The sequence below is a fragment of the Ptychodera flava genome, chromosome 20 (genome assembly GCF_041260155.1).
Source record: "Ptychodera flava strain L36383 chromosome 20, AS_Pfla_20210202, whole genome shotgun sequence".
NCBI lineage: Eukaryota > Metazoa > Hemichordata > Enteropneusta > Ptychoderidae > Ptychodera > Ptychodera flava.
In genome coordinates this window covers 9,270,168-9,296,974 of record NC_091947.1, presented here as the reverse complement: position 1 = coordinate 9,296,974, position 26,807 = coordinate 9,270,168, and the positions used below count along the sequence as shown (strand labels likewise).

General features: G+C 38.1%; 1 protein-coding gene across 1 annotated transcript; it reads left to right on the top strand.

Annotated features, from left to right (window-relative positions):
- The first annotated feature begins 1,184 nt into the window (after positions 1-1,184).
- Positions 1,185-26,807, top strand: LOC139119960 (uncharacterized). Its single transcript, XM_070683930.1, has 18 exons — positions 1,185-1,290; positions 3,186-3,289; positions 4,194-4,326; positions 4,812-4,938; positions 7,051-7,220; positions 12,704-12,855; positions 13,044-13,212; positions 14,502-14,560; positions 16,224-16,330; positions 17,272-17,488; positions 17,905-17,973; positions 18,762-18,856; positions 19,357-19,437; positions 22,057-22,095; positions 22,503-22,622; positions 23,120-23,261; positions 23,695-23,847; positions 26,303-26,807. The coding sequence occupies exons 1-18, from the start codon at positions 1,226-1,228 to the stop codon at positions 26,410-26,412; spliced, it is 2,112 nt and encodes a 703-aa protein (XP_070540031.1). The 5' UTR covers positions 1,185-1,225; the 3' UTR covers positions 26,413-26,807.

Sequence of the window (26,807 nt, the reverse complement as noted above, 5' to 3'; positions counted from 1 at the left end):
ATGTGGGTTCGAGTCCCGCATGGGTCACTTTTCATTTAATTTACTTCAAAATGAAAATTATGGTCGAATGTAGAGACGATATACAACAAGTAGGCCTATGTCTGAATTTTTCCGAGCGAATCGGCTCCGCAATTCTAAAGCTGTTCCTCTTAGGTGAAATTACATTTTTCCGAGTACTCTTCCTTTATGTACTGCTCTCCGGCATTTTGTGAGAAATTAAAAAATGGTGTCCTTGTAGCCTATTTCAACACTAAATTTTTAAAAAATTACTGAATTTTTTATCATTTCATTTAAAAGAAAAGTTAAACAAATAAAAACACAATAACAAAAAAACCCCGCAAACAAAACGGGCGAGGTTCTGTACAGAAGATACTTAGCAATTTCTGGTTATGTCAGAAAAGGAAAGAAATGGGGAAGACTAATACAAATGATTTTATTCCCTGTCTTTTTGCCAACTTCGTCTGTGGTATGTGCAGTTGACAATGTATATCGTCTACATTTATACTCTTTTGCTGAACACGTAGATTGTAATTCAGTTTATCTCAACACAATCGATTAATTTTATATTAATTTTAAAGTTGATGTCACCACGAATTATTGCAAGAACCAGGAATTACGGATGGACTGGAGGGACTGCAGCGTGAAATAAATTTCTAAGGTTGTTCTCCGAACCATGATAGTGATGATAATAATGATGTTTGACGTTGCAAATCCGAATACCTAGGACACAAGTAAGCTTAAGTTTAAGTACGGCATTCAAGCAAACTTCAAAAAGTAAAATCTAATCCTCATCAGAACCAGACTTTTTGAGAATTTGAAAGCCCTCAGCCTCCGCTACCCTGATCTACAAAATTTAAAAAGAAATAGTTCATTACTGCCTTAAAGTTTTAACTCGTGCGTGGTTTAATGTTTATAAAATTCTTTCAGGTGATGATTTTTTGTATTTTTGACAATTCCAGGACATTTAAATATTTTGTGTCATTTTGTTGGATACACCAGAGGTTTCAGTTCTACCGGATGTTTCCGATCTCGAGCCAATGTTTCTGATCTCGTTTTTTGGATATTGTGTCCCTCAAGGGAGGTGGGGCTGGGGTGGAGGAGGTTGGATATGCGGGCCTGCGATCTCCAGCTGGGTTCGCATGCCATTCGCGTGCAAGGTCATGCAGTGTCACAATAAAGCGCCCTCAATAGCTCGTGGTGGCGGGAGTTTTCAATTTCGTCCAAAATGGCGTCGAAGAGGTCTCTGTACAAACCAGCTCCGGTGGAAAATGTCGGAGAAAAGCAGGCCAGGTAAGAGAAACAAGGAAGCTAAAGTTCCTCAAACGTTTATGAAGATGCAATAAGACAGAATAGAATAAAATAGCAATTTAACGAAATACCGACATAAGATTATTCGTCGAAAGGTGTACGAAGTTTGCACAACTTCGTGTTTTGACATGTGTAAAGCACAAACTAAAAGTAAACTGTGCAACTACACCTTCATTTTAATGATTCGAACGGAGTATTCCTTTACGAAATAAAAAAGCCGAAAACTTTAACGACGTCTTAAATGCGTCAAGGAGAGAGAATTTTCCAAATGTGTCTATGAAGCTCCCAATTGTTAACAATTGTGAGTACGGTACAGACAGTTCCTTCTGTATGCCTGTTCACAACACAGGCATTCGACTCAATGCAAGCAAACTGTCACTGATGTAACCAGTAACGGTTTGCTTGCATTGAGTCGAATGCCTGTGGTTAATAAGGTGTGTAAGTTGCAAAAATACAGCTTTCTCAAACCATAACTTTCTGCAAAATCAAATGTGAACAGAAGTCTATTAAACTAAGTTATGTATCTTGCCGCTTTGTTTATATATTTCCTTCCAGGACGTGGAACTTGTCTTTCTAAAATTAATGTTTCAAAATATGTAGCTGCAAAATTGTAGCGCTACGGTGAGGCGGTCGATCGCGTTCCATCAACATTGAGCTTGGGGCATCCGTGTTTCTGGGAGCCGCCATCACTGGAAGTTGGTAATGGCGGCTCCCAGAAATGTTTATGGAACACGATTGTTGATGTGTTTAAACAAAGTCCAAACTCCATAAAACGACAAGGTTAAGTGTAGTACAGTGTTCAGTCTTCAGTAGTGATAAATCGGTATGACCAAATGCAGTAAATATGTAGTATTTCACATCAACACGCCTAGTCCAGTGGGGTGCGCTTATTTTCACCTCTACAGGGCCATCGGCATTGTAGCGCTACTGGTGAGCGAAGTCGCAAACACCAAAACTTACTGACCGCCTCACCGTAGCACTACAATTTTGCAGCTACAAAATATGCTGCCTAGAGCCCAAAATCTTTTTTTGAACAGGAAACAGAGTTGTCCAATTTAGCCTAATCACTGTGCTATGAATTGTGACTGCCTTACTTCTGTGATCAGTTCATCCACTTTGTTCAATTTTGGTATTTTAGCTGAATTGCCTTTGCATACTACATTCATATTTTTTGATTGATCATAGCGTACATGTAATTGCATGGTAAAGCAACAGGTTCATTCATTTGTTTTATTTGTTTTAGAAGGTTCTGTACATCAAGAATGCACAACATTTCAGCCAAAATTATATCTGCAACTGGTTCCAAATATCTTCCAAATATCTCACCACATCTTACAATGTACATTTTGTTCCAAACTGCTCGAAACAAGTATTCATATCCATCAAGTACAGACTGTCGTTCAGGGACCTGGGCTTGAGAAAATGGTCTTTGAGATGGAGAATCAGTATCTACTAAGCCTGTACTGAGTTACAACAGTCCTGATAGAGATTGTGCTGAAAACTGCTTTCCACTCCCGCCTACAAGACATGTAACCTTTATCCTGTCAAGTTTATGTGTCAGTCAGGTCAAGTTGGTTAAACCACTGAGACATTACATGTCCCATGTGCATTTTAACAAAGACTTGAACACCCAAAGGCTCCTGAAAACATAGATATTGTAAACATGATTTTCACTAAACTAATTCTGCTATAATGTACCATGCCAAGCAGGTGAAAGTACGTATGGTTTTGGCTCCATACATCTTTTATGGATTGGCAGATGGGGAAGTGATACTGCCTGGCAGGATAAGGTTCAAAGATCCCAGTGTCATTGATGTTAGACATCATCTGAGACTGAAAGACACCATATGCAACTCTTTTATTGTTTTCCCTTCCAGGAGACCACTGTCACAGGGACGACTCACAACAAAACCAACCTTGCCAGATACTCTAACAGTGTATGCATCGCCATCATTTCTTGCACAGTCAGTGTCTTCAGGAGGTAATTATTGTTCCCCCATCCTTTCAAATTCATCTCTGGCTATTCAGGTTAAGTTAGTGAAAACCAGCAAAACATAAATTGTCCTATGTAATGTATATTAACAGACTGCATTGCTTGAGAATGGGCCTTATAACCTTTTATAAGGATGATTTTTTCATCGAGTAGCCATGCTGAGCTTTTACAGACAGGAACTGACACTGAAAGTGTCTGTTCCAACAGTGTGTGTGTGTTGTCCTTATTTCCTGGGTGTGATGATTTTATGCTGACAGTGAATAACGTGACCTAGACAAAGTTGAAGATTTAATCACCAGACAAGACTGAACAAAAGTGTGGCCACTGAACGTGATCTTAGGGGAAATATTTTCCATGTATCTTTCATGAAAGGTATTCAAGGACTCTCCCAAAGAACGTTTCACTCGCTATTCTTGCTGTGAACTTATCAAAATTCAGTTACTATTGGTAAAAAGATTCAAAATGCGATTGGTGGATGTGTTGACACTGTCAAAACATGTATTACCTCATCAGTGACATGGACAAAAACTGAAGAAAGCTCAATGGAGCATACTTAAAAGACAAGATTACATAATATCACACAGACTTTATGCAATCCATTGTTCATCACATTTTCTAGTTTTGTTTTCAAATTTAACCCTTTGAGCGCCAAAGTCTATTTTTGTCCCCTTCATAAAATAAACCCCTATCAATTTTTCTCAGATTTTTGCTAAAATTTTGAGAAACAACTGTAGCCAATGAAATGTGATATCCATTTGGTCCAAAATTACCAAAAAATTACAGAAAAATTCATAAAAAATTGGTAAAATTTTGCACTAAAATTTTGGCAGGAAGAAATTACAGTGCTCACAGGGTTAACAACATCATGGTTTCTTGTTTTTATAAATTGCAGCTGGAGATGTTAGTGTAACAATATCTCATGAGCCAGTGGATAATCTGTTGTACTCACCAAGGCAAAGTCTTGGTGAATTGAAGAAAGTTACTCCGGCACTGTCAGCAGATCCAGCTGCAAGTCCTCGTTCCAAGTAAGTTATCAAGATAATAGTCAAGCCTGATGGTATGGTAGACAAGAGCAGAAATATTAACAAATTCACGTGCATGACAATATCTGTACTTGTCAGCTATTACCAAATACACAAACTCTGCGTGTCAGGTGCAGTTGAGCAACGGATGAAAGTATGATTGAGATGGTTCCCATTGTAATTGAAAATCAGAGTAACAGATTATTTCACAAAAATGGGCAAATGACTACAAGTTTTCTCTCATTAGCTCTTCTTTATCTTTCAAAAAATATAACTTTCCAATGTGAGGATGATTGTGTCCTTCCTTTCCACTGTAATTTTTACCAAGAATTTCATCAACATTTGCCTGTTTGATAACTGTTCAGTTGTATTTTGTTTCTATTATTGAACTATATGTCAAAATGATAAAATACTAAACAGTGTTGTAGTCAAGGCTGGAAATGTTTCAGTCATGTTTAGACTTATTATGTTAATTGACTTTCGTACAGATTACCCACCACAAGTTACATTGATCCAAGTTGTGTTGATGATATGACAAGGTCACCGTCTCGTCCACAACCAGAGAAAGTATTAGAGTTGTCAGATTCTGATGAAGATAGCAGTCACAGGAGAAGGGTGAGTACCAGTGTTCTGGTTTTGATACTATCCCAACAGTTGGTGATTTTTGTAACCAGTTGATGACAGAAATGTTTACTGGGGTTTTACGACTTATCCGGACACCAAACTTGCTAATTACCCAGCAACTTCGCTGATGATATTGAGACTTTGATCAGTAATTACCAAAGCACTTGGTAATTCACCTCAAACTTGATACTTGATCTGGCTGCAGTAACTCCATGGGTGGCAAAGTGTAAACACAGCCGCCGACATCTCAGTGCATACAGTGATAGCATAAACCAATTTGAGACATGAGTTTGCACTCAAAGTTTTCAACAGTGTACCCATACAAAAAATTGCTGAACAAAGTGATGAGAATGGCACAGGACAAATACACTTGCATTGCAGTAAACCTGCCCACTGCACCAAAAAGATATCTGTATTTCTGCATTCCTGGATCACATTTATGCTGATAGACAACCATTGCCAAAAGGCAGCAAAACTCAGCAATGATTCCGAGCTAAACTGACACAGTATTTCATATCCCTGCACCAAATGAAATTGAAAACACGATCACATCATTGGCATTTGGTAAAATTTCACATGAATCATATCTTGAAATAAAAAAAAGTGAAACAAAGACGTCTTGTACTTTGCCGATCAACAGCACAGTGTGAACTGTGAAGTGGCATCTGCATTGCCTGCACGTAAAAGCAACTCAGTGTACTCAGTATCAAATGGTCTGCATCTTATGAAAACAACAACTGGCAGTGAAAGTTGTAATAGTCACCGGTAAAAACTCTTCACAGATGAAAGGATAATTGCTTCAAATGAATGAAACTGCAGGTTTTAGAGGAGGAAAACCAATGGCGGATGCGTGGAGTGGGACTATTCTATTTAGGTGACGGAGACGGAGGGTCATAGGATTAAATAAACTGGATAATGTAGGATTTTCCTCACAATGCTGTAACAGGAATTCCAATGTCAGCTTGTTTTAACGTTAGTAATAGTTTTTCTGCTCTGAAAAGTAATTTAACAAACTCTAACGACCCATTATACTCTCCTAACCTCTCCGTAGTTGAGTTTTACATGTAACACGGATGAACAGCACACATGTACATATGTTGGTTTTACTGAGGAATGCTGTTCAGTGGAATGCCAACCCCTGGTCACAAATTAGTTTATGGCACTAGTATGATACTTATCAGTGACTTTGTATACACATTGTGTACCCCATGGAGCACTCATGCAGCCAGATCAAGTATCAAGTTTGAGGTGAATTACCGAAGTGCTTTGGTAATTACCGATCAAAGTCTCAATATCGTCAGTGAAGTTGCTGGGTAATTAGCAAGTTTGGTGTCCGGATAAGTCGTAAAATCACAGTAAGGTTGTATGTGCCTCAAAAGTGAAAGACTTAAAGTTTTGTTCAAACTTTCTTCAGTGAAACTTTCAACCATTCTTTTACTAAATCAAGAATAAAAATCAGGGGTCACAGTGCAAAGTTTGGTACCAGAGAACAAATTACCTAAATTTACCAATATTTGAAATTCAAAATGGCCGTCATCCCTGTGTTATCTCTATGGGGAAAAATAAAATTGTTGAATTTTGGCAAAACTAAGATGGTAAAATTATTTCTTACTCCAAGAGCTTTAAAATAAGCCTCCACAACTTGTAGATCAGAAAAGAATTGTAAAAGTTTGAGAGTCCAAATATCTGTTTCGGAGGCACATTATACCTTAAGATGGATGTGTTTCTTGAAGTTTATAGTGCCTTCCTGTCCTTACATATTGGTTGAGTTTGACAATAGAATGTAATGGAAATTGACACAGACATGGTATGGAGTGACTCTACAAAGGATCAAAAAATTTGCTGCAAGATTGCTAGCTCATTGTAACAGTCAAATATTTGCAAGTGAACAATGAATTTTACCTTGGCAATTTCAAAACCAAAGCTTTCTTACTTAATACTTTTCCCAGAACCCGGCTGTCTTTATGAGTTATTGATGATGTATGAAGGAAATGGTGAGAAGATTATGTAGCTTGGAAATTCAAAATTATTGACTAATTATTTATCCACATTTGCCATTCCATAATTCTAGTACATTTGTTTGTTGTTTCTTTACTTGTACAGTCTCCATTCAAACATGTTAGCCATACCAGTCCAGTATCTGTACAGCTCATTGATGCCAGTGGAGGGAGAAGAGACCCAAACACATCAGAAGTCCATATAAGGACAGATGTCATTGAAAGTCCAGCTAAAGTGGTTTGCCATTCACCGGCTGTTGTGGAAAGTGATTTAAGGTATGGTGATTTTCCGTACAAGGCATTGATGGTTTTCAAACTTGCACATGCAGTTCTTTTTAGTCCCCACGGACACCGTCCGGGGGGACTTATAGGTTTGGTCATGTCCGTGCGTGCGTCCGTGCGTGCGTGTGTGCGTGCGTGTGTGCGTGCGTCCGTCCGTTCACACAGATATCTCAGAGATGCAAGAAGCCATTTCATTCAAACTTGGTACAAGGATTACTTCATATGTCATACAGATGCACGTCGATTTGTTTTGTGATACGATCCAATATGGCCGCCAGGCGGCCATTTTATTACGATTTTTTCATGTACAGAGCCATAAATCAGACATGTTTCAACCGATTTTATTCAAAGTTGGTACAAGGACATTGACCAATGTCATAGATATGCACGTCAATTTGTTTTATGATACGATCCAATATGGCCACCAGGCGGCCATTTTATTACGATTTTTTCATGTACAGAGCCATAAATCAGACATGTTTCAACGATTTATTCAAAGTTGGTACAAGGACATTGACCGATGTCATAGATATGCATGTCGATTTGTTTTGTGATACGATCCAATATGGCCGTCAGGCGGCCATTTTATTATGATTTTTTCATGTACAGAGCCATAACTCAGACATGTTTCAACCGATTTTATTCAAAGTTGGTACAAGGACATTGACCAATGTCATAGATATGCACATCGATTTGTTTGTGATACGATCCAATATGGCCGCCAGGCGGCCATTTTATTACAATTTTTTCATATACAGAGCCATAACTCAGACATGTTTCAACCGATTTTATTCAACGTTGGTACAAGGACATTGACCTATGTCATACATATGTACGTCGATTTGTTATGTGATACGATCCAATATGGCTGCATTGCGGCCATTTTGTTAAGATTTTTTCATGTACAGAGCCATGATACTCTCAGGCATATCTCAACCGATTTTATTCAAAGTTGGTACAAGGACATTAACCTATGTCATACATATGTATGTCAATTTGTTTCATGATATGATCCAATATGGGCGCCGTGTGGCCATTTTTTTCCGATTTTTTTCATGTCCGGAACCATAACTCAGACATGTATCAAGCAAATTTATACAAAGTTGGTACAAGGAAATTGACTTATTTATACATATGTATGTCGATTGGTTTCACGAGATGGTCCAATATGGCCACATGGTAGCAATTTTGTTATGGTTGTTTCATGTCGAGAGCCATAACTCTGGCAAGTCTCAACTGATCTTATTCAAAGTTGGTACATGTACATTGACTTACGTCATACATATACATGTTGATTTTTTAAACAGTAAGATCAAATATCGCTGCATGGCGGTGATTTTGTTACAATTTTCAAACGTACAGAGCCATAACTCAGACATATTTCCACCAGTATCATTCAAAGTTGGTACAAGGACATTGACCTATTTCATACATATGCTCGTCAATTTGTTTCACGTCATGTAGCAGTAACATGTCAAGTATTGAAATTTCATAAGTAGGCTGATATGTCCAGAAATACGTGCTGCATCAAATTCATGAAACTTTATACAGATGTTAACTGATGTTAAGCTCACATTGCTTTAACATTGAAAAAGACATTTATCAGTGTCATTTTAATTAATTTGTAATTGCATAAGTAATGAACTTTCCTAATTAGGGTGATATAGCCACAAATCACAGTAATACAACGTCAAATGTGATGAAACTTGATACAGATGTTGATCTCATAGTGTTGTAAATACTGCATCAAACTTTATGAAATATGGTACCAGTGATAATCTGTCAAGTGTTAGAATTGTATGCAAAAATGTTTTGCAACATCCTGTTGATTAATTTGTAGTTGACTCATTTTCTGAACTTTAGGATGGTGGCCTACATTGGTTTTATGTTTTCATCACCATGGAACTCATTCTTGGCCAATGAGCGCCATCTGTATCAAAGTATTTTTATCACAGACCTAATTAATGAAGAGGACTCTATCCTCTCTGAGGACCTGTAATCAAAGTACCCATTAATAAATGGGGACTGTGTCATCAACGATGACTTGTCTTTGGTTAACTTGTAAGCACACCCTTAATGTAGTACGCAGGGATCACTTTGGGGCGCGATAACGCGACATTTACGCTCAAAAATCAGAAAAATCGCATTCAGAAAAATCAATTGGGCAAGAAAGTCGCGCCGATAATTCAAATGGCGCGTACGTGATACCTTTACGCGATCTAAATTCATCGGTAACATTTGGCCGGTTTTCAGTACAGAACCACTCATTGTGTCGCCGTAGAGAGCGCTATAATTACGCTAGAAAAAAGCTGTTGCAGAGTTACCCGTTTCAACAGCGTTTGTGATTGGTTGCCAACAGGAAGTTTTGCGTTCATTGACAAATCATTGGAGTCGATACAGCAAGTGTTCATTGCTGATGTACATTGTGTTGTCGTAGCTCAAAATGGCGCTTTCGAAGGAATATTCGTGTCCAGTACGAGTGGTAGTGCGAAGAAAAAACGAAAATGCACTATTCTGGACTACTGTACTTCCGTTACTCCCGCACTGGAAAGTATGGATTCGACAGCCTCCAATTACAACTACACTCAGAATGACAGTTTTCGGACAGGGTAGTGAATTTCGCCCAAAGCCGTTTCATAAATGACGAGCACAACGAAATCTTATTACCATACCCTTCGAAACTTTATTGTGTTTATCCTCAAACTGTTAACACCGACAGAAGTGGCATTTAGGGGGTCAAAGTTGCCAAATTTTTGCCCCATGTTGAGCGCGTGCAGGGCTTGACAATTTTTTTTCCAGTTCACTTGTCCGTCGGACAAGTGGATTTTCAATTTCACTTGTCCTCTCAAAAATTTTACTTGTCCTCCATTTGTAATAATCAAGACCAAAATACTTGCGACGAATTCCGTAGCGGCTTTCAGGGCTTTCTTATTTCCGGTAATTTTCGCCGATGTTGCAGATTTTTCTCAAAAGTTTACATTGAAGTAGGCCTGCGTACGGTCTGTGTGTTCCTGGCGTTATACGGCCTCCACCACAAGAGACCATATATTATATAAACGCCGGGAACACACAGACCTGTACGCAGGGCTAACATTGAATTTGAAGGTACATATAATCATACATCGGCTTCCCGTGTTTGGCAAGCATAAATGCCGTCGTAAAAAGATTGGTCAGTTTCTGTCGCTGGTCGTCGTCATTCGGTTCACGCCACACGCTCTAGAGTCAATGCAGGCGAACCGCTAGCCGTCACCGATACAATAAAAATCATGTATCAGTGGCGGCTAGCGGTTCGCCTGCATTGACTCTAGAGCCTGTGGTTCACACATTGCGAGTGCATGCGATCGGATTGTTGGCAAGTGAAACCGTATCGGGCTCAGCGGGACCCACAAAATTTCCACGATCATTGTCCCTGTCACGATCTCATCTGCAATGCGCCAAACAGTCCAAATGCGGTTGACTAAACTCGTGAGACCTTATCAATTCAACGCGAAACATGTCGTATCTGTCAAGAAAAGCATTTCGCTTGGTTTGGCCATGGAGGTAGTCTCTTCCTACCTCCATGGTTTGGCAATGGTGGGGTATTTGAGACACGACGTACAGAACATTTGGAACCGTCATATTTCAACCAAGGCCACTGTGCTTTCCAAATTCCATTTCGGGAGATAACATCTACGGCCTCATCATAACGCTTATGTTTAGATCTTTTGTCAGAAACATCGTTCATCACATCGAGTTGTCGATTCTCAGGCGATCCCACTCACGCTGGCCCTCGTGGCGCCGTCGTAAATCATCACAACGTCGTTTCTCAGAGTTACACAATGCCCATCGTCGTAAACTACGGCCTCTTTACGGCAACAGCTTTGCTTGATTTTTGCGTAGGTCTGCGGAGCGGAAATTACGCTCTGGCTCACGAAAATGCACAATGCCTTGTTTGCATTAGTGGAAATATTACGTAAAATACTCATATTTAAAGCGATCACTCCACAAACTATCTGCCAACAATGTTCGTCTACCTCGCGAGGCCGCATAAATGATTTTGAAGTACTGCACGGTCGATTGCCAATATGCACTAAGCGACTTTTTAATTGGACGATGAAACAATTTCATGTCGATCATTGAAAAATTGCAACATTGTGTGAGTCGGCAAGTGAATTGCAGAAGAACGTCACAATTGTATCTAAAAAAGTCAGTGATTGACATTTATTTTGTGTGAACGACAACGCAAATCAGGCGACACGTGCACAAACCGCAACTTAGGTTCGCGTGATTGCGCCAGAAGTTGTATAAACAACTTGTCCGGCGGGGGCGACAGATTTTATTTTTGACTTGCCGAACGTAAATTTCACTTGTCCGGGGCGTCGGTAGGATAGGAATTGTCAAGCCCTGGCGTGTAATCGGACTACTATCGCAGTATCGGACGTCGTATTTTGAATGTGATAAGGGGCTAAATATTGATATTTTGAAACTTCGAACCCCGATTTTCAATTTCGATGTGTTTAGAAAACTATGTGGAAATATTTCGTGATAATTAGTTACGTTTAATCCATGGACGACGCAACTATATTTCAAATGTATAGCGCTTCTAGATATCGGACACGGGCTGTCCCTGTGTGTTGCGTTCTACAAACCTCGTATTGTACGGTGTGGCTAACTTCACCAAGTTTGTAGCGCCCGAAATAGCTTTTACCCCCAAAAAAAATCCAAAACGGGACGGCAGCGTCACCTGACTTAATATGCTGTAGCATGACTTGTAAAACGCTATCAAAATGGACGGCGAAGGGCGTGAGTCTTCCAAAAAACTGTCTCACTGAGTGTATTGTTATGCAAATTAAGCAATATGCAGAAAATCAGGGAAAGTTAGGTCGGTTCCCACAGACTTGAAAATCTCCCACTGTTTTTTTTCATGTGCGATTTTATCTCATGCCGTTCTTGAGCCAGGGTAATCCCTGAGTACGCTCCTTTTAAGTGAAAAGACTTTTGCTCAAACTTTCCTGAATGAAATTTTCAACCTTTCTCATACCAAATCAACAATAAAAATCAGGGGTCACTGTGCAAAGTTCGTAACTAGGGAAACAAATTACCCAACATTTTGCGATATTTGAAATACAAAATGGCTGCCATCCCTGTGTTAACTCTATAAGGGGAAAAATTAAATTTTGGATTTTATTCTTTCTCTGAAAGCTTTAAAATTAGCCCCCACAAGTGGTAGATCAGAAGAGAATTGCAGAAATTTGAGAGTCTGACTGTCTGTCCCCAAGGCACGTTCTACCTTAAATACATCTACAGTGAAAACAGTACAAAGCTTTGCAGCTAATGAGCCTGTAGGAAGACTGCACATAATTGTTGGTTGCAAAGTCATCGCAAATGAATAAAGTCTGTATGAAATTTTCACCTTACCTTGTTAGTCCTAATCCTTCTATCAGAAAGAGTGTCTGGATTCTATGATTCCATATGTTTGATGCCTTCACTGTTCGCAGGAATACTGGCTACACACAGCAAAGTGCCAAGGTCCCAGTGGACATGCCACAGACTTTCAGTCTCCTTGGTGACGAAGACTTCACAGAGGTGACGCACAGAGAATCTCAGAGAGAAAAACCTCCCCTCATTGTCAGGGAAAAGGGAATAACAGGTATAATCCTCCGACACTTTGACTTCGGAAAGTCTCTCATTTACGAACAAGTATTCGATGACAGAGAAATGCACATTTTTGCCACAAATACAGTCCTGGAATATTTCCTACCTAGAGAGTATGCCTTCTGAGATATTTGCAAAAACAACCCAGCATCACCCTCGCTGATGATCTATTTTTTCCCGCAGTTACGAAAGCCCATCAGTCTGACGTCAGTAGGAAGAAGGTACTGAGAGAAACCAATGGTGATGCAGGGATTCTGGAGGGACTCTCTGGATTGCCTGATGATCTTCTTAATGATTTGCTGGATGGGAGGGATGAAAACGCAGCAGGATCTGCTAATTCGACATTATCCAGGTAAAAGTGACCGTGAAAGTGTCTCTGACTTTGATTTTAATTCAGTCACTAAATCAATAAATGTTGTTCTGAATTGGGCTTTAATGGATGGTAATGAATGTCACGTGAGTATAATTTGGTTATTTAAGAGATATAATGCCGCTGATCACAACTTAAATGGTTTCGTTGGTAAAATTGTATAACTGAAAATGAGTGGGCTTGCAGTCTGCCAGTATCATCCTCTATAGTATGTTTCATGAATACTTATGCCTCTATATAGTTAAATGTTTTCCACTGGGGATGGGGGTGGGGGATAGGCCTAACAGAGGAATATGACATTTTTTTCCAAGCCATATAAAATTCCCACCCACAGGCTAAAAAGGGTAGGGGGAAAATAGAGGCTACATGTGGATAATTTATGACTTGATGTCAATCAAAATTAAAACTAACATTTTGCAGCATTGTCAAATTCTCCCCTGCTAGGTGTATCACGGCAATAAAATAATTCTGTGCTGGGATACGATTTTTCCCCGTGTTGCGTCACTGCTGAAAATGTTGATATAAGGTGCATTACCAATGCTGCCTGTTACCATTAAATGACATATACAGACAAGTCAATGGTTAGAGCACTGCTAAAAAAACAAAAAGGTCTGAACCAATGTAGAATGACATTGATCAGCGATTGAAGTATTACCATGTGTTGTGACTGTCCATCTTGAGTTTGAGAGATTGTGAAAGAACCGTGTACTTCACTCCCGGAGAAGAAAATCATGTTACAGCCCATGGTGCCAGTATTATAGAGTGAACTTGCAGTAATTTGCACTTGTCGCAATCAGAGAATTAGTTTTCATTAGGAAGGTCATGTGATATATTACATTACATGGCTCTACTTGTCATAGCTTAATTCTTCCATTTGTGCTGTCAAATTTGACCGTTCAAAACGTTGAATTCAGAGATTAGATATGTGTGACATTGATATGCCAGTATACAACACCAACATCACAATGAAAATATAGTCTGATGTTTTAGACTTTCTGATTGCGTATATCTCAGCAGATTAAGCCATACTTTTTCACAGTTCACCCATCATTTAACATTGACCTACCTCTGCTTCATTTGGCATGTCATTCGGTTGGGTAATGTATTTTCTTATCCCAGAAAATTTGTTCTTGATTTCATGCTATGTCTCTGTATATGTATAAAGTTTACTTGCGTTCAGACTGAAGTATATGGCTTATAAATGATGTGAAATGATAATATCTGTTGATATTTTGAGTGTTAGTTTTCTGAGTTTGTTGATGTTATTACAGTATCAGAGACAGCATCGGTGATGGCAGAGAAATTGTCAAGAAGAAAAAGAAATCAAAAAGTGAGTTCAATGCCTTCCTTTTTTTTTGTAGTGTCTCCTGCTAGCCTACAGTATTACATTTGTCTGTCTATCCCATTCACTGCAAGTTACTTTGCCTTTTCTTGTTGGCACAGTATCTGCAAATTAGATTTTCATATGACAAAATTGAATTCATCAGGAAATTATCCAGAGATTACTGTCTCTAGGTCTATAGGTTGTGGAGTGTGTATGTTGTCCAGAGATTACTGTCTCTAGGTCTATAGGTTGTGGAGTGTGTATGTTGCAGAGATTACTGTCTCTAGGTCTATAGGTTGTGGAGTGTGTATGTTGTCCAGAGATTACTGTCTCTAGGTCTATAGGTTGTGGAGTGTGTATGTTGTCCAGAGATTACTGTCTCCAGGTCTATAGGTTGTGGAGTGTGTATGTTGTCCAGAGATTACTGTCTCTAGGTCTATAGGTTGTGAAGTGTGTATGTTGTCCAGAGATTACTGTCTCTAGGTCTATAGGTTGTGGAGTGTGTATGTTGTCCAGAGATTACTGTCTCTAGGTCTATAGGTTGTGGAGTGTGTATGTTGTCCAGAGATTACTGTCTCTAGGTCTATAGGTTGTGGAATGTGTATGTTGTGTGTATAGCACTATGTGTAGAATGGTTATGAATTAATATGTTTTAAATTTTTTCTGAGGCATCAAAAATTGACAGTCTTTACAGGAATGGATGACAACTCCCTGTACCCAATGTTACATGTTGAGAACAAAGGTTATTAGTTGCACATATCCCTACTTTTCCGTTTACAAACAATTGTTTTACCCACAAAGCCATTGGTAGTTTCTGTCCCAATGCCTTTTGTAGGGTTTTGGAAGAAACATGAATGATTTTGTAAGTCTGGACCGTTTCCGTTGTCCTCCAATATATTGCATTTATGATATTTTAGTTGAAAGTTCCTGTGACATGACTAGGAACCCTGGTAGTGTTCACAAGGTACTCCACTCAATAGTGAAAAAACACTACATCCACAGTTTGACAGCAAACTTTGACCACAGCAAAGTTAAAGTTACCTTTTGAACTTTTGATTAAAAAAATCAGACAAGCCAATTGAGTGTTTGTATTCAACAAAGTGCATGTATTTGTATAGAGTTCTCTTGATGTGACTGGGTCAGATTATTTTCATCCAAAGTGAAACTATTTGTATGCTGGTCAACATCAAACCTTGACATAACTGAGTAATATTATGGATGTATAAGAGAATACCTCTTGAGACGCTAACCCAATATTAATGACATTGACAGTTAAAAAAAATGAAATGTTGTTTCAATGAAGTACATACATAGTTACAGGTCAACATAGGGCTTCAGCTGATGCCTAGCTAACTGAAGACCTGCGTCATTTAATAAACCAGTTTCTGTCAGAGGTTACATATTATGAAAGGAGAAGTGTGGTAGTACATGAACAAGCACATATTTTATTAATGCAAAGAGACTTTGTTACATATTTCAGACCCACTGAAGCTATATATATACAGTCTTCCTAACCATCAATAGGGTTTGATGATACGGAAGATGACGGCAATCCATGGTAAACTATGCCACACACAAAGCTCACAGGTTGTTGAACCTATCTTATCCACCTTTGACACATGTATTCTGTATGCCGTATTATTCATACGTTTGGTTTTTCACCACACAGGGCGGGTCATCCAATCAAGGTACATGCAGAGTCTTCAGACTACACTACCATCCAAACCAAACGTGTCCATCAGTGGTAAAAACCTAGATACTACCATTGCTACCAAGGTATGATATTAACATCCAAGTATTTCAATGCTATTTTAATCATCAAAGGTTTGTCACAAACTTGTCACCAAGATTGACTGAGCAGTTCATGCCTTTTCACCAAGAAATATGCATTGCCCCCACTAGCTGTGAATCTTGAAATTTGTTGACCTCAAAAAATCTTCCTATTCTTTCCTGGTTTTCTCTGAATTCTACCCTTCAAAGGGATATGGGCTTTTACTGCATTAGAAAATATTCCTTTGTAAAACATTTGACAAATAAATTCAAATTCTAACAATCATTTGATTTCTCACCATTTTCAAACATTGGTAATATTACAAAGGAAACAGACCATACAATGTCACAGTTGAAAACATTCACCCCTATGCATTACATTGGACTACTCTATACAGTTTATGTGAAGATTTCAGCGCAGATATGCACAGTATTCATGGTTTTGGCTTTCTCACATGGGGCTACCATTTAATGAGTTAACACACATTTAATCGCAGTGTAATCTTTATCTTGTTTAAAATTGCATATACAGTCCCAGCGGGTAGTTAATAATAACTGTATACACACACCTAAATGAGTACATTCTCACCAACTTATTTTACTTTGAAAGTAAAATCATAAAAATAATGCTAAAAGATACAGCTAGTCGGGGTTTAATATTCTACCATATATTCCATTGGCCTATTTTATCATTTTTCATCATGTACGTGTAAAAGAGAAAACCACCTTGTAGTATGTTTGACTTAAAAATATAGACTATAAATTCTTTGTAAAAAATTACATTTGCTTCCCCATCTTTATAAAAAAAAAAAGGGATGGGCTTTCTTTCCCACTGTCTTGTGTATTCAAGATTTACCCTGATATTTTCCATAAATATTGATATGTTAAAACTATTATGATGGTTGAAGAGCACTTCTTTGATTTACACTATTATTCCATTATTTCAGTCTAACACATCTCAGAAAACATCCAAAACATCACAAAAACGTAGTGGTGGGCCTAGAGTTCATTCACATAGAACTACACCGTCTGACATTGGTATTACACCCGTCACTAGTCACTATGGAACAAAATCGACATACACAAAGAGAATCATAGCAACGTCAACACCCTCAACGTCAGTACTTGGAACAGGAACACCTGATGTGCCTAGAATGGTGTTGGGTAAGTGTCTTTCTGTTTGCTGCAGATATGTTTTATTATTCGAAAGGGTGCTATTTCAGTAGATTTTAGAAGAGATTGCTTGAGAAATGCTATATTTCTGACCCTCTCACTCCTGTGTTGCGATATATCAGTCCAGTATCACCATCGATGAAAAGGTTACATTTGCATGACAGCCAAGTCTTATTACACAACAGAATGAGATGTGCATCACTTTGCTCTATCTCATGTCTTGCTTTTCCGTGCTTCGTTGTAAAATCGTTGTAATTATGTAACATACTGGGATACTTAATGATGACAAAGGTGAAAGCACCATGATGCCTCTTTCTTTGTTAAGATATTAAATAACCCTCAAATAATTCAGTAGTAACAGGAAATAGTGACAATATATGTTGAGGTCTCCTCACTTTCTGTTGTAGGTAATGAATCATCAATAGCCCCAGTATCAACCATCAGAATGAGTAAATCTAAGAGTAAATCAAAAACAGGTAAGATAGTCACTATTTCATTTTGAGACAAGGATGGAATATCTCCAAGACTGAGTGGAGAAGATCACAAAAAATAGCCAACAGCTATTTTTTGGCACTCAAATAATTATACTGGTACATTTATCTCCAAAGATTTACTTTCATAACTCTGTTATATTTTAAACTTTAAACTTTATTGTCCCTAAAAAAAAGGGAAACTTGTCTTGCAATGGCACAGACAAATAACATTAAAAATACAACGGTGATAAAAAGGATAATACACATCTAAGTTACGAAAAGACTAATTACAATAAGTGTTGAAGTGGACTTAAGACATTCTCTGATTGAGAAGTCGGATGGCAGAGGGTACATAACTAAGTCGAGCACGACATGTTCTTAAAGCTAGTTTTATACCTGCGACCTGACGGGAGCTCCTCAAAATGCTGAGCCAATGGATGGGAAGGATCCCTGATGATTTTAACAGCTTTGGTAGAATGTAATAGCTTTGGTAGAATGTAATATACTACAGTTACAACTGTAGTATATTACATTCTACAAGACAGATCATTCTGATTTTCATTAAATGTTTCACTTGCCTTCTATAATGTATTTCATTCATATTTTGTTTTTGAATTGAAGACTACATGTAATAGATTGATTGCACTGCTATAAGTCACATCACCAGTATGAGAGGCAAGAAGTTTAACTGTCAGCTGTACCCTTCAGTTCACTCTTTCACTATCAAAGCTATCATTTGCCACCAATGGCTACTCATGAAATTGTCATTTCTTTTGTTTTTGTCATCACAGCTGGTGTTAGAGCAGTTTCTTCACTGCCAACACCTGATCTACCCAATGTCTCAGAAGTGGCCTTGGCAGAGATGACTGCAGCTTTGGACATGGAGGTAGGTACAGATTAAATTCAGTCTAGTCAGCACTGGTACAGGGTAGTAGCAATGAAAAAAGAAGGTTATATAATACTGAAACATTATTGTAGAGAGGGATAAGCAAATGAATTTCCAAACAGATTACTTTTGAAGTGGTTTTCATTGCCTAGGAGGATGAAAATATACACCCTCATAGTTAATCTGCTTTTGACCATGGCAGATTTATTTTCTGATGAAAGTGTAAAGTTTGTCTGATAATTTAAGCATATAGTTTGTCTCATAATTTAAGCATTTGATAAGCTTTGATTTCAAATGTGTACAATTTAACACCAAAAATGAAGTAAATACGCTTTTCATCTTTATATTATTTCATAACTTTGCATAATATACTTAAGAGGTATTTCTTTGATCCATGAAATGTGAAAAGGTGTGAACCAAGAAGTAGTGTAATAGACAAACATACCACAAGCATGAAAGAGCACTCGTCTTTTGCTGCAATTTGTTTTCTTTCTTTCCAGGTTCCAGATGATGATATTACTCAAGAGTGGTTGGACATCTTGTATGCTAGATACATCCAGTGGGTGTTCATGGCCTCCAAGGTGTGACCTCTGACCTTCTTTGCATAAATTAGCATATCATAATATTCTATCAAAGATGTGCTCAGTTGATCTGGATATTTTGCCGGAAGTTACAATCAATTATAGCTTAGAGGAAAATACTTTTACCAACCCAATGCGATTCTACATTCCATTGCTGTGGTCAGATTAGCTTTACACTTAATACTGTATATCACTTCATTGAATTGGCCAAAGATCCAAGCTGTATAAATACTATAAAGTGTTTTTGTTTCAAAAAAGCATTGAATGTTTTACATTCAGCACACTTATCAAAGTATCCAAGTTGTTCGTCTAAAGTTGATTGCACTCTCTTACACAAATGGAATGGTTTTGCTTAGCATATGAATGTTACTACTAAAGAAGGATGAAATTTACATCGAGAGTTTTGTGTTATTACATCAATAAGTCTGTTAATTGCTTACAAATCCAAGAAACTGGACTACAGTCAAATATTAATACTGTCTGTGCATTTAATAGATTATTACCAGGGAGGGTTGACACAAGAGATTTGTTTTGCCTTAGTTGTTTTGATAACCGTGACTACTATTTAAAAGAATATAGTTTCTTTAATTTTATGAGTAAAACTGTTGTGTTTGTTAGTCCCCACGGACACCGTCCGGGGGGACTTATAGGTTTGGTCATGTCCGTGCGTGCGTGCGTCCGTCCGTTCACGCAGATATCTCAGAGATGCATGGAGCGATTTCATTCAAACTTGGTACAAGGATTACTTCATATATCATACATATGCACGTCGATTTGTTTTGTGATACGATCCAATATGGCCGCCAGGCGGCCATTTTATTACGATTTTTTCATGTACAGAGCCATAACTCAGACATATTTCAACCGATTTTATTCAAAGTTGGTACAAGGACATTGACCAATGTCATAGATATGCACGTCAATTTATTTTGTGATACGATCCAATATGGCTGCCGTGTGGCCATTTTGTTACGATTTTTTCATGTACAGAGCCATAACTCAGGCATATCTCAACCGATTTTATTCAAAGTTGGTACAAGGACATTGACCTATGTCATAGATATGCACTTCGATTTGTTTTGTGATACGATCCAATATGGCCGCCAGGCGGCCATTTTATTACAATTTTTTCATGTACAGAGCCATAACTCAGACATGTTTCAACCAATTTTATTCAACGTTGGTACAAGGACATTGACCTATGTCATACATATGTACGTCGATTTGTTATGTGATACGATCCAATATGGCTGCGTTGCGGCCATTTTGTTACGATTTTTTCATGTACAGAGCCATGATACTCTCAGGCATATCTCAACCGATTTTATTCAAAGTTGGTACAAGGACATTAACCTATGTCATACATATGTACGTCAATTTGTTTCATGATATGATCCAATATGGCTGCATGGCAGCGATTTTGTTACAATTTTTTCATGTCCTTAGCCAAAACTTGGGCACGTCTCTAAACTTATTTTATTCACCAATTTTATTCAAACTTAGTACAAGGACATTGACCTATGTCATACATATGCACATTGATTTGTTTTGTGATACAATCCAATATGGCCGCCTTGTGGCCATTTTTTTCCCGATTTTTTCATGTCCGGAACCATAACTCAGACATGTATCAAGCGAATTTATTCAAAGTTGGTACAAGGACATTGACTTATTTATACATATGTATGTCGATTGGTTTCACGAGATGGTCAAATATGGCCACATGGTGGCAATTTTGTTATGGTTGTTTCATGTCGAGAGCCATAACTCTGGCAAGTCTCAACTGATCTTATTCAAAGTTGGTACATGTACATTGACTTATGTCATACATATATGTGTTGATCTTTGTAAACAGTAAGATCAAATATTGCTGCATGGCGGTGATTTTGTTACGATTTTCTAATGTACAGAGCCATAACTCAGACATATTTCCACCAGTATCATTCAAAGTTGGTACAAGGACATTGACCAATTTCATACATATGCTCGTCAATTTGTTTCACGTAATGTAGCAGTATCATGTCAATTATTGAAGTTTCGTAAGTAGGCTGATATGTCAAGAAATACTGCATCAAATTTCATGAAACTTTGTACAGATGTTAAGCTCACATTGCTTTAACATTGAAAAAGACATTTATCAGTGTCATTTTAATTAATTTGTAATTGCATATGTAATGAACTTTCCTAATTAGAGTGATATAGCCACAAATTAATACAACGTCAAATTTGATGAAAACTTGATACAGATGTTGATCTCATAGTGTTGTAAATACTGTATCAAACTTTATGAAATATGGTACCAGTGATAATCTGTTAAGTGTTAGGATTGTATGCAAAAATGTTTTGCAACATCCTGTTGATTAATTCCTAGTTGACTCATTTTATGAACTTTAGGATGGTGGCCTACATTGGTTTTATGTTTTCATCACCATGGAACTCATTCTTGGCCATTGAGCGCCATCTGTATCAAAGTATTTTTATCACAGACCTAATTAATGAAGAGGACTCTATCCTCTCTGAGGACTTGTAATCAAAGGTACCCATTAACAAGTGGGGACTGTGTCATCAACGATGACTTGTTTTTCTCATAAATCTATGTCTTGATTTATTCATTTTCAGATGAAGAAAGTTAGACAAGATCAAGAGAAAGAAGCTTCGGTAAAGAAAAATATTCATCAATTTTGAAAAAAAAATTGCAACTGATAAACCATTTTGGTATGCTGGTGTTTCATGTTGTGTTGTCCGACATTGAATGTCAGAAACTCACACTCACCAGAAGATGAAGTGCATGCGAGTTAATCCAGTAACTTAGAATCTATCTGGTTTTGATACCAGATACTGGAGTGTAATTTATTTTGATTTCACTTTATTGTTTCAACAACAGACTTTTTGATGTCTTGGGTGGTGGATTCATCGAAAATTTGTGATGACTGTGTAATATGACATCATTACAAGACAAACCATTGCTCAGCAGGTATTCTCAATTATCTTGGGTGTCTGTTCTGTCGACACCTAATTTACTACATCTGTAACCACATTTATTGCCCATCTTTTCTTTCATCCAGGCTCAGATTTACTGGTTGTGGAATGAAAACGACAAATTACTTCAGAGGAAAGCCGAGTTGGAACTGGAACAGGCACAACTGGATCAGTCCAACAATTTAGATAGACAGTTAGAATTACAGGTAAAAGCTCAACATACTTCTGCCATGGGAGGGAGAGACTTATTGGGCAGTGTTCAATAGTTTCCTTGCACCAAGTATTTGACCTTTTAACAGAATTTGCCTTTTCATGACGGGAATAGCACTGAAAGGGACTTCAGATTTCTGTTTGATTTCAGCAAAATGACCAAATTTTTGCAGCATTGCACAAACAGTTCCTCACAACTTGGGACAAATACCTGAAAAGTTGTTAGTAATCATGTTTGGTTGAAACTAGAAACTTCATTTTTCGGGATATTTTTTTCTGTCTTTGGACAAATGTTGGGTGTATACAGTTTCACTTGGTATCAGTGACTCACTTAAGTATCAAACTTACAGGCAGTTTTACTTGAATGTACATTAGCTGTTACGTGAAATTCTATTCACATTGGACAGGGTAATTCTGTTGAGAGAATAAACATTTTACAGATAATTGTAAACGCATATATCTCTATGCTAATGTCTTTTTTCTCTGTTGACAGCAAAATGGTCTTGGACCAGTGGTGGCTGGCTTAGAGCAGTTGAAACAAGAACACAACACACTGGCACAGGCAATAGATACAACCAGACATCATGTACCCATGCAAGGAATTCACATACCACCAAATGAAAGAGATTATATAGGTAAGCTTTTCTTCAATCAGGCCACTTATTTGCTAATTCTACAGTAATTTTTATACTGCAGTTTTGTCGGGCTAAGTCCTGATTTTTGTCAAACACAGGATAAAACATGCAGAAGAGAATGAAAGTAACCAAACATTGATTATCTGAAAATGATTTAGGTCAATAAGTTAGCTTTGAGTTGCACAAATAAAGATTAGTATCCTGAAGGGCCTCTTACAACTCTAGCCATGACTGTAAAGACTCCCTAGGTTCCCAGTGATTTGATACAAAAAGGTTTCTGTGTCGAGAAATCTTTACTCTTGCCCTCATATTTATGAATGGTGCTGTTAGTAAGTTGTGGAATGCTCTGTTGTTGTCAATACTCAGAACTATAATCGCTGATTAAGAGAGATTATGTTTGATTTTAATTGTCCAATATTTACTGTCTTTACAGAGCAAATGAGATCAGCACTGAATGAAACAGAGCAGTTACTAGGAGAGATCAGTGTGCTGACCAGGGAGAAACAACCCAAAGCCAATGAAATGGCCAAGTCTATGCAGATCTTGAGTAATGCTACCGAGAATGAATGCTTGGAACTGGACAAGTAAGTTGTCAGTAGATTTTGCTGGTCTATGTCAAAACAAGAGACCAGTTGAATTCATTAATTCACTTTTATTGGGATCAGTAGAAAACCCAAGTTGGTGACGTTACTTTATTCAGTGTTCTCCACGAGGGGTTTCTGACGGGCGGTGCGCCCGGCTTCTTTTTGTCGCTGCCCACCTTTAATCTCGCCCGCCCACCTTTTATCTCGCCCGCCCACCTTTGTTTTCTGTAGCCTAAACTGTTTTCACAGTCAGTTGTCCGAACAATATCTGAAAGCCTATTGAATAAAAATGACAGCAACTTACAACGTCGTGTAATAAAGAGGGGCGTTCACACATCTGTCGGTTTGTTTTGCGACTGCATGCAATCCTCAATGTTCTCAAAGGATCGGCCCGATCCTTTATTTTTTTTCGCCCGATCCTCTTTCATATCCGCCGATCTCAGCGGCAATTTTGTCACGCTTTTATTCAGCGAGCTTTTAGTGTGAAACGGCCGTAGTGCCGATGAACATTCGCTAAGACTTCAATTCAAAAAGCTTGAAATGTGCCGACCGTACCGTACAGACACCGTCCATTTCATACAACGGACACGGTACAAGGCTCGGTGTTGCATTTTTGCCAGCGGGCACTCAGTCAAAGCATCTATACTATAGGCAACTACCATTGCCGCCAATGTCTTGTACTTGTAAGGATCCGAAGGTCAGGAAAAGTGATTTCGATCAGATGTGGCTAAAATCGTACGATTGGTTGACACAAATATCAGATGCAAAAAAGTATGGTACTTCGCGTGTTCAGGTCGTTGCGTATCCGAGCCGAGTTAGCCATTTTGAGATCCGTGTACGTCCACATGACGTTGAAGCCATGTGTGTCACTTCCTGTCACGCATTCGTAACTTGCATGCGATTCACTCGATTGACTTTGAGAAGCAGTTGCGTTTGATCAAGTTTCAAAATCCGTGACCGTTTTAAAATATAAAGGCACAATGAAATGAAGTAAAAAGAAAATGCACGAGCTAAAATCATCATTCGTGTGATCATCCGAATACAGCAGCTATGTACACACGGTTCTGTACTGTATAGTTCAAAGGTCGCGTGTGATCGAGATCAAGAGCGCCAGCGTGCTCCTGCTCCACACAAACATGCATGGCAGCCTACGCCGCGCAGTTGTCAAAGTTTTGTACGTTTGCCGAACTATGAGTCGATGAAATTTCAAATCTTTCTCTTGGAAATACCTGGTATCATTTTTTGGGGCCTCTCTTTATTATGAATAGAGTTTTAAAGTCAACGTATGTTTCTCTGCAGGCATGCTCCGCTGACTCCGTATTGTAACTTAGTGCAAATATTCAGTCCCGTATCAACTTGTCATGGACGCGGCACGTAAAAAAAGACGTTCATGGCTTTACCAATCGGGCTACAGACAATCATACAGTAACAGAGGATCATATGAAAACGTGCCACCATTTGCCACCGATTATTTCGAACACTGATTACTTCTCATGTAGGCCTACTTTTGAATTTTCATGTTGGTATTGTGCAATATATTTACTAAATTGTGTATTGTTTGTATTAGTTCAATGTTTTTTTTTCACTTTTGATGTTTTATTATTTATATAATGTAAATAAAAAGGATTTAAATTTAAAAATAAATTGTATAGCTTGCCATTTATCACTGCTGAATGGAGAAAAATATTAAAAATGTCAGAAGTATATCTCATCACTGGAATGCCTTGTGAATAGCCCTGGTGATATGTAAATTGTATGCAAATATCATGCAAATAAATATGCTAATTAGCCGCCCGCCTTTAATTTTCATTTGTGGATGAACACTGTTATGTCATTACTGATGTCAGGTCACAGACCAGTTGATATTGTTATATCACAATAATCTGAAAACAGGATTGGCATATGTCATTATTTCAGCATCTTTGCATAATGAATGTGAGAGACCTTTTTATGTTGTTTTGCACTGTTTCATGAGGAGAGCCAAGTTGGTGTTGTTGTTTACGCAATAATGTAGCCTCTCCCAGCCCATAATGCCATTATTAATGGATGAAAGGAAACTTGCTTGAGTCCATTATGGGCTGTTAGGGGTACATATATTATAGTTTTGGCAATGCCAAAGAATTTGCAGATGTGGAAAACATCTTGGGCCACAATACTGGATAATCGCACACATTATCAATAATAATCTATGGGATGAAGTCACTGGTATGACAAAGCTGTAATATAATTTAGTATGATATGATGTGTAATGAGAGACCTTTTTGTATGGTATGTCATCAGTATTCTGTTAGTATGGATTATCAGTGTCTGCTAGGATTTACTGGTAAACGTTAAAATGTTAGTCTGAGTGCGGAGATCAAGGCTCTGATTATTCTGATGACATCTGGAATCCTTATTTCTACCTTGACCCACAGACCAGACAAATCGACTGATATCTGATGTCTTCTCTCCCTTAGTTGAATGAAGTGTTAGCAGCTGTAAAATCACTGACCACACATGAAACTTCTCTCAAGATACAACAGATCAACAGAAGTGACATGGCCATGGACTCAGTCCGTGAACTTTGAACTTCTTCATCAACTGTGCCATAATGTACCACAGTCAGCTGAGTGACTCTATCTCCATTATACATTGACACACGTCGGCCAGCTTTATATGGAGTTAAACTTTTCAAATGTCACTATCATTTGCCCAAATATCACTAGAGACAAAAAACCTGTATAACTATTGTCAGATCAAATGATAAGTGTTCCAAGGATGAGATAAAGTGATCCCCTGCAGAGTTACTAAGTTTCATAATGCTGTTGCCTGATTGGTCACAGATGTCATGCAGAAGCATCTGGTTAATTGGATATCCAAGGTCATTGGTCTATTGTTCAAATGTTGCAATGCTATGCTGTAGTTCCAACTTGGCTTTTTGTTGTACTGCTAGCTCAGCACATTGTTATGAAAACTGCCTCTT

Excerpts from the sequence above, each read along its gene's own strand:
- LOC139119960 (XM_070683930.1), top strand. The coding sequence starts at position 1,226 with ATGGCGTCGAAGAGGTCTCTGTACAAACCAGCTCCGGTGGAAAATGTC. Across the intron at positions 4,939-7,050 it reads ATAGCAGTCACAGGAGAAGG|TCTCCATTCAAACATGTTAG; the intron begins GTGAGTACCAGT and ends TTACTTGTACAG. Across the intron at positions 7,221-12,703 it reads GTTGTGGAAAGTGATTTAAG|GAATACTGGCTACACACAGC; the intron begins GTATGGTGATTT and ends CACTGTTCGCAG.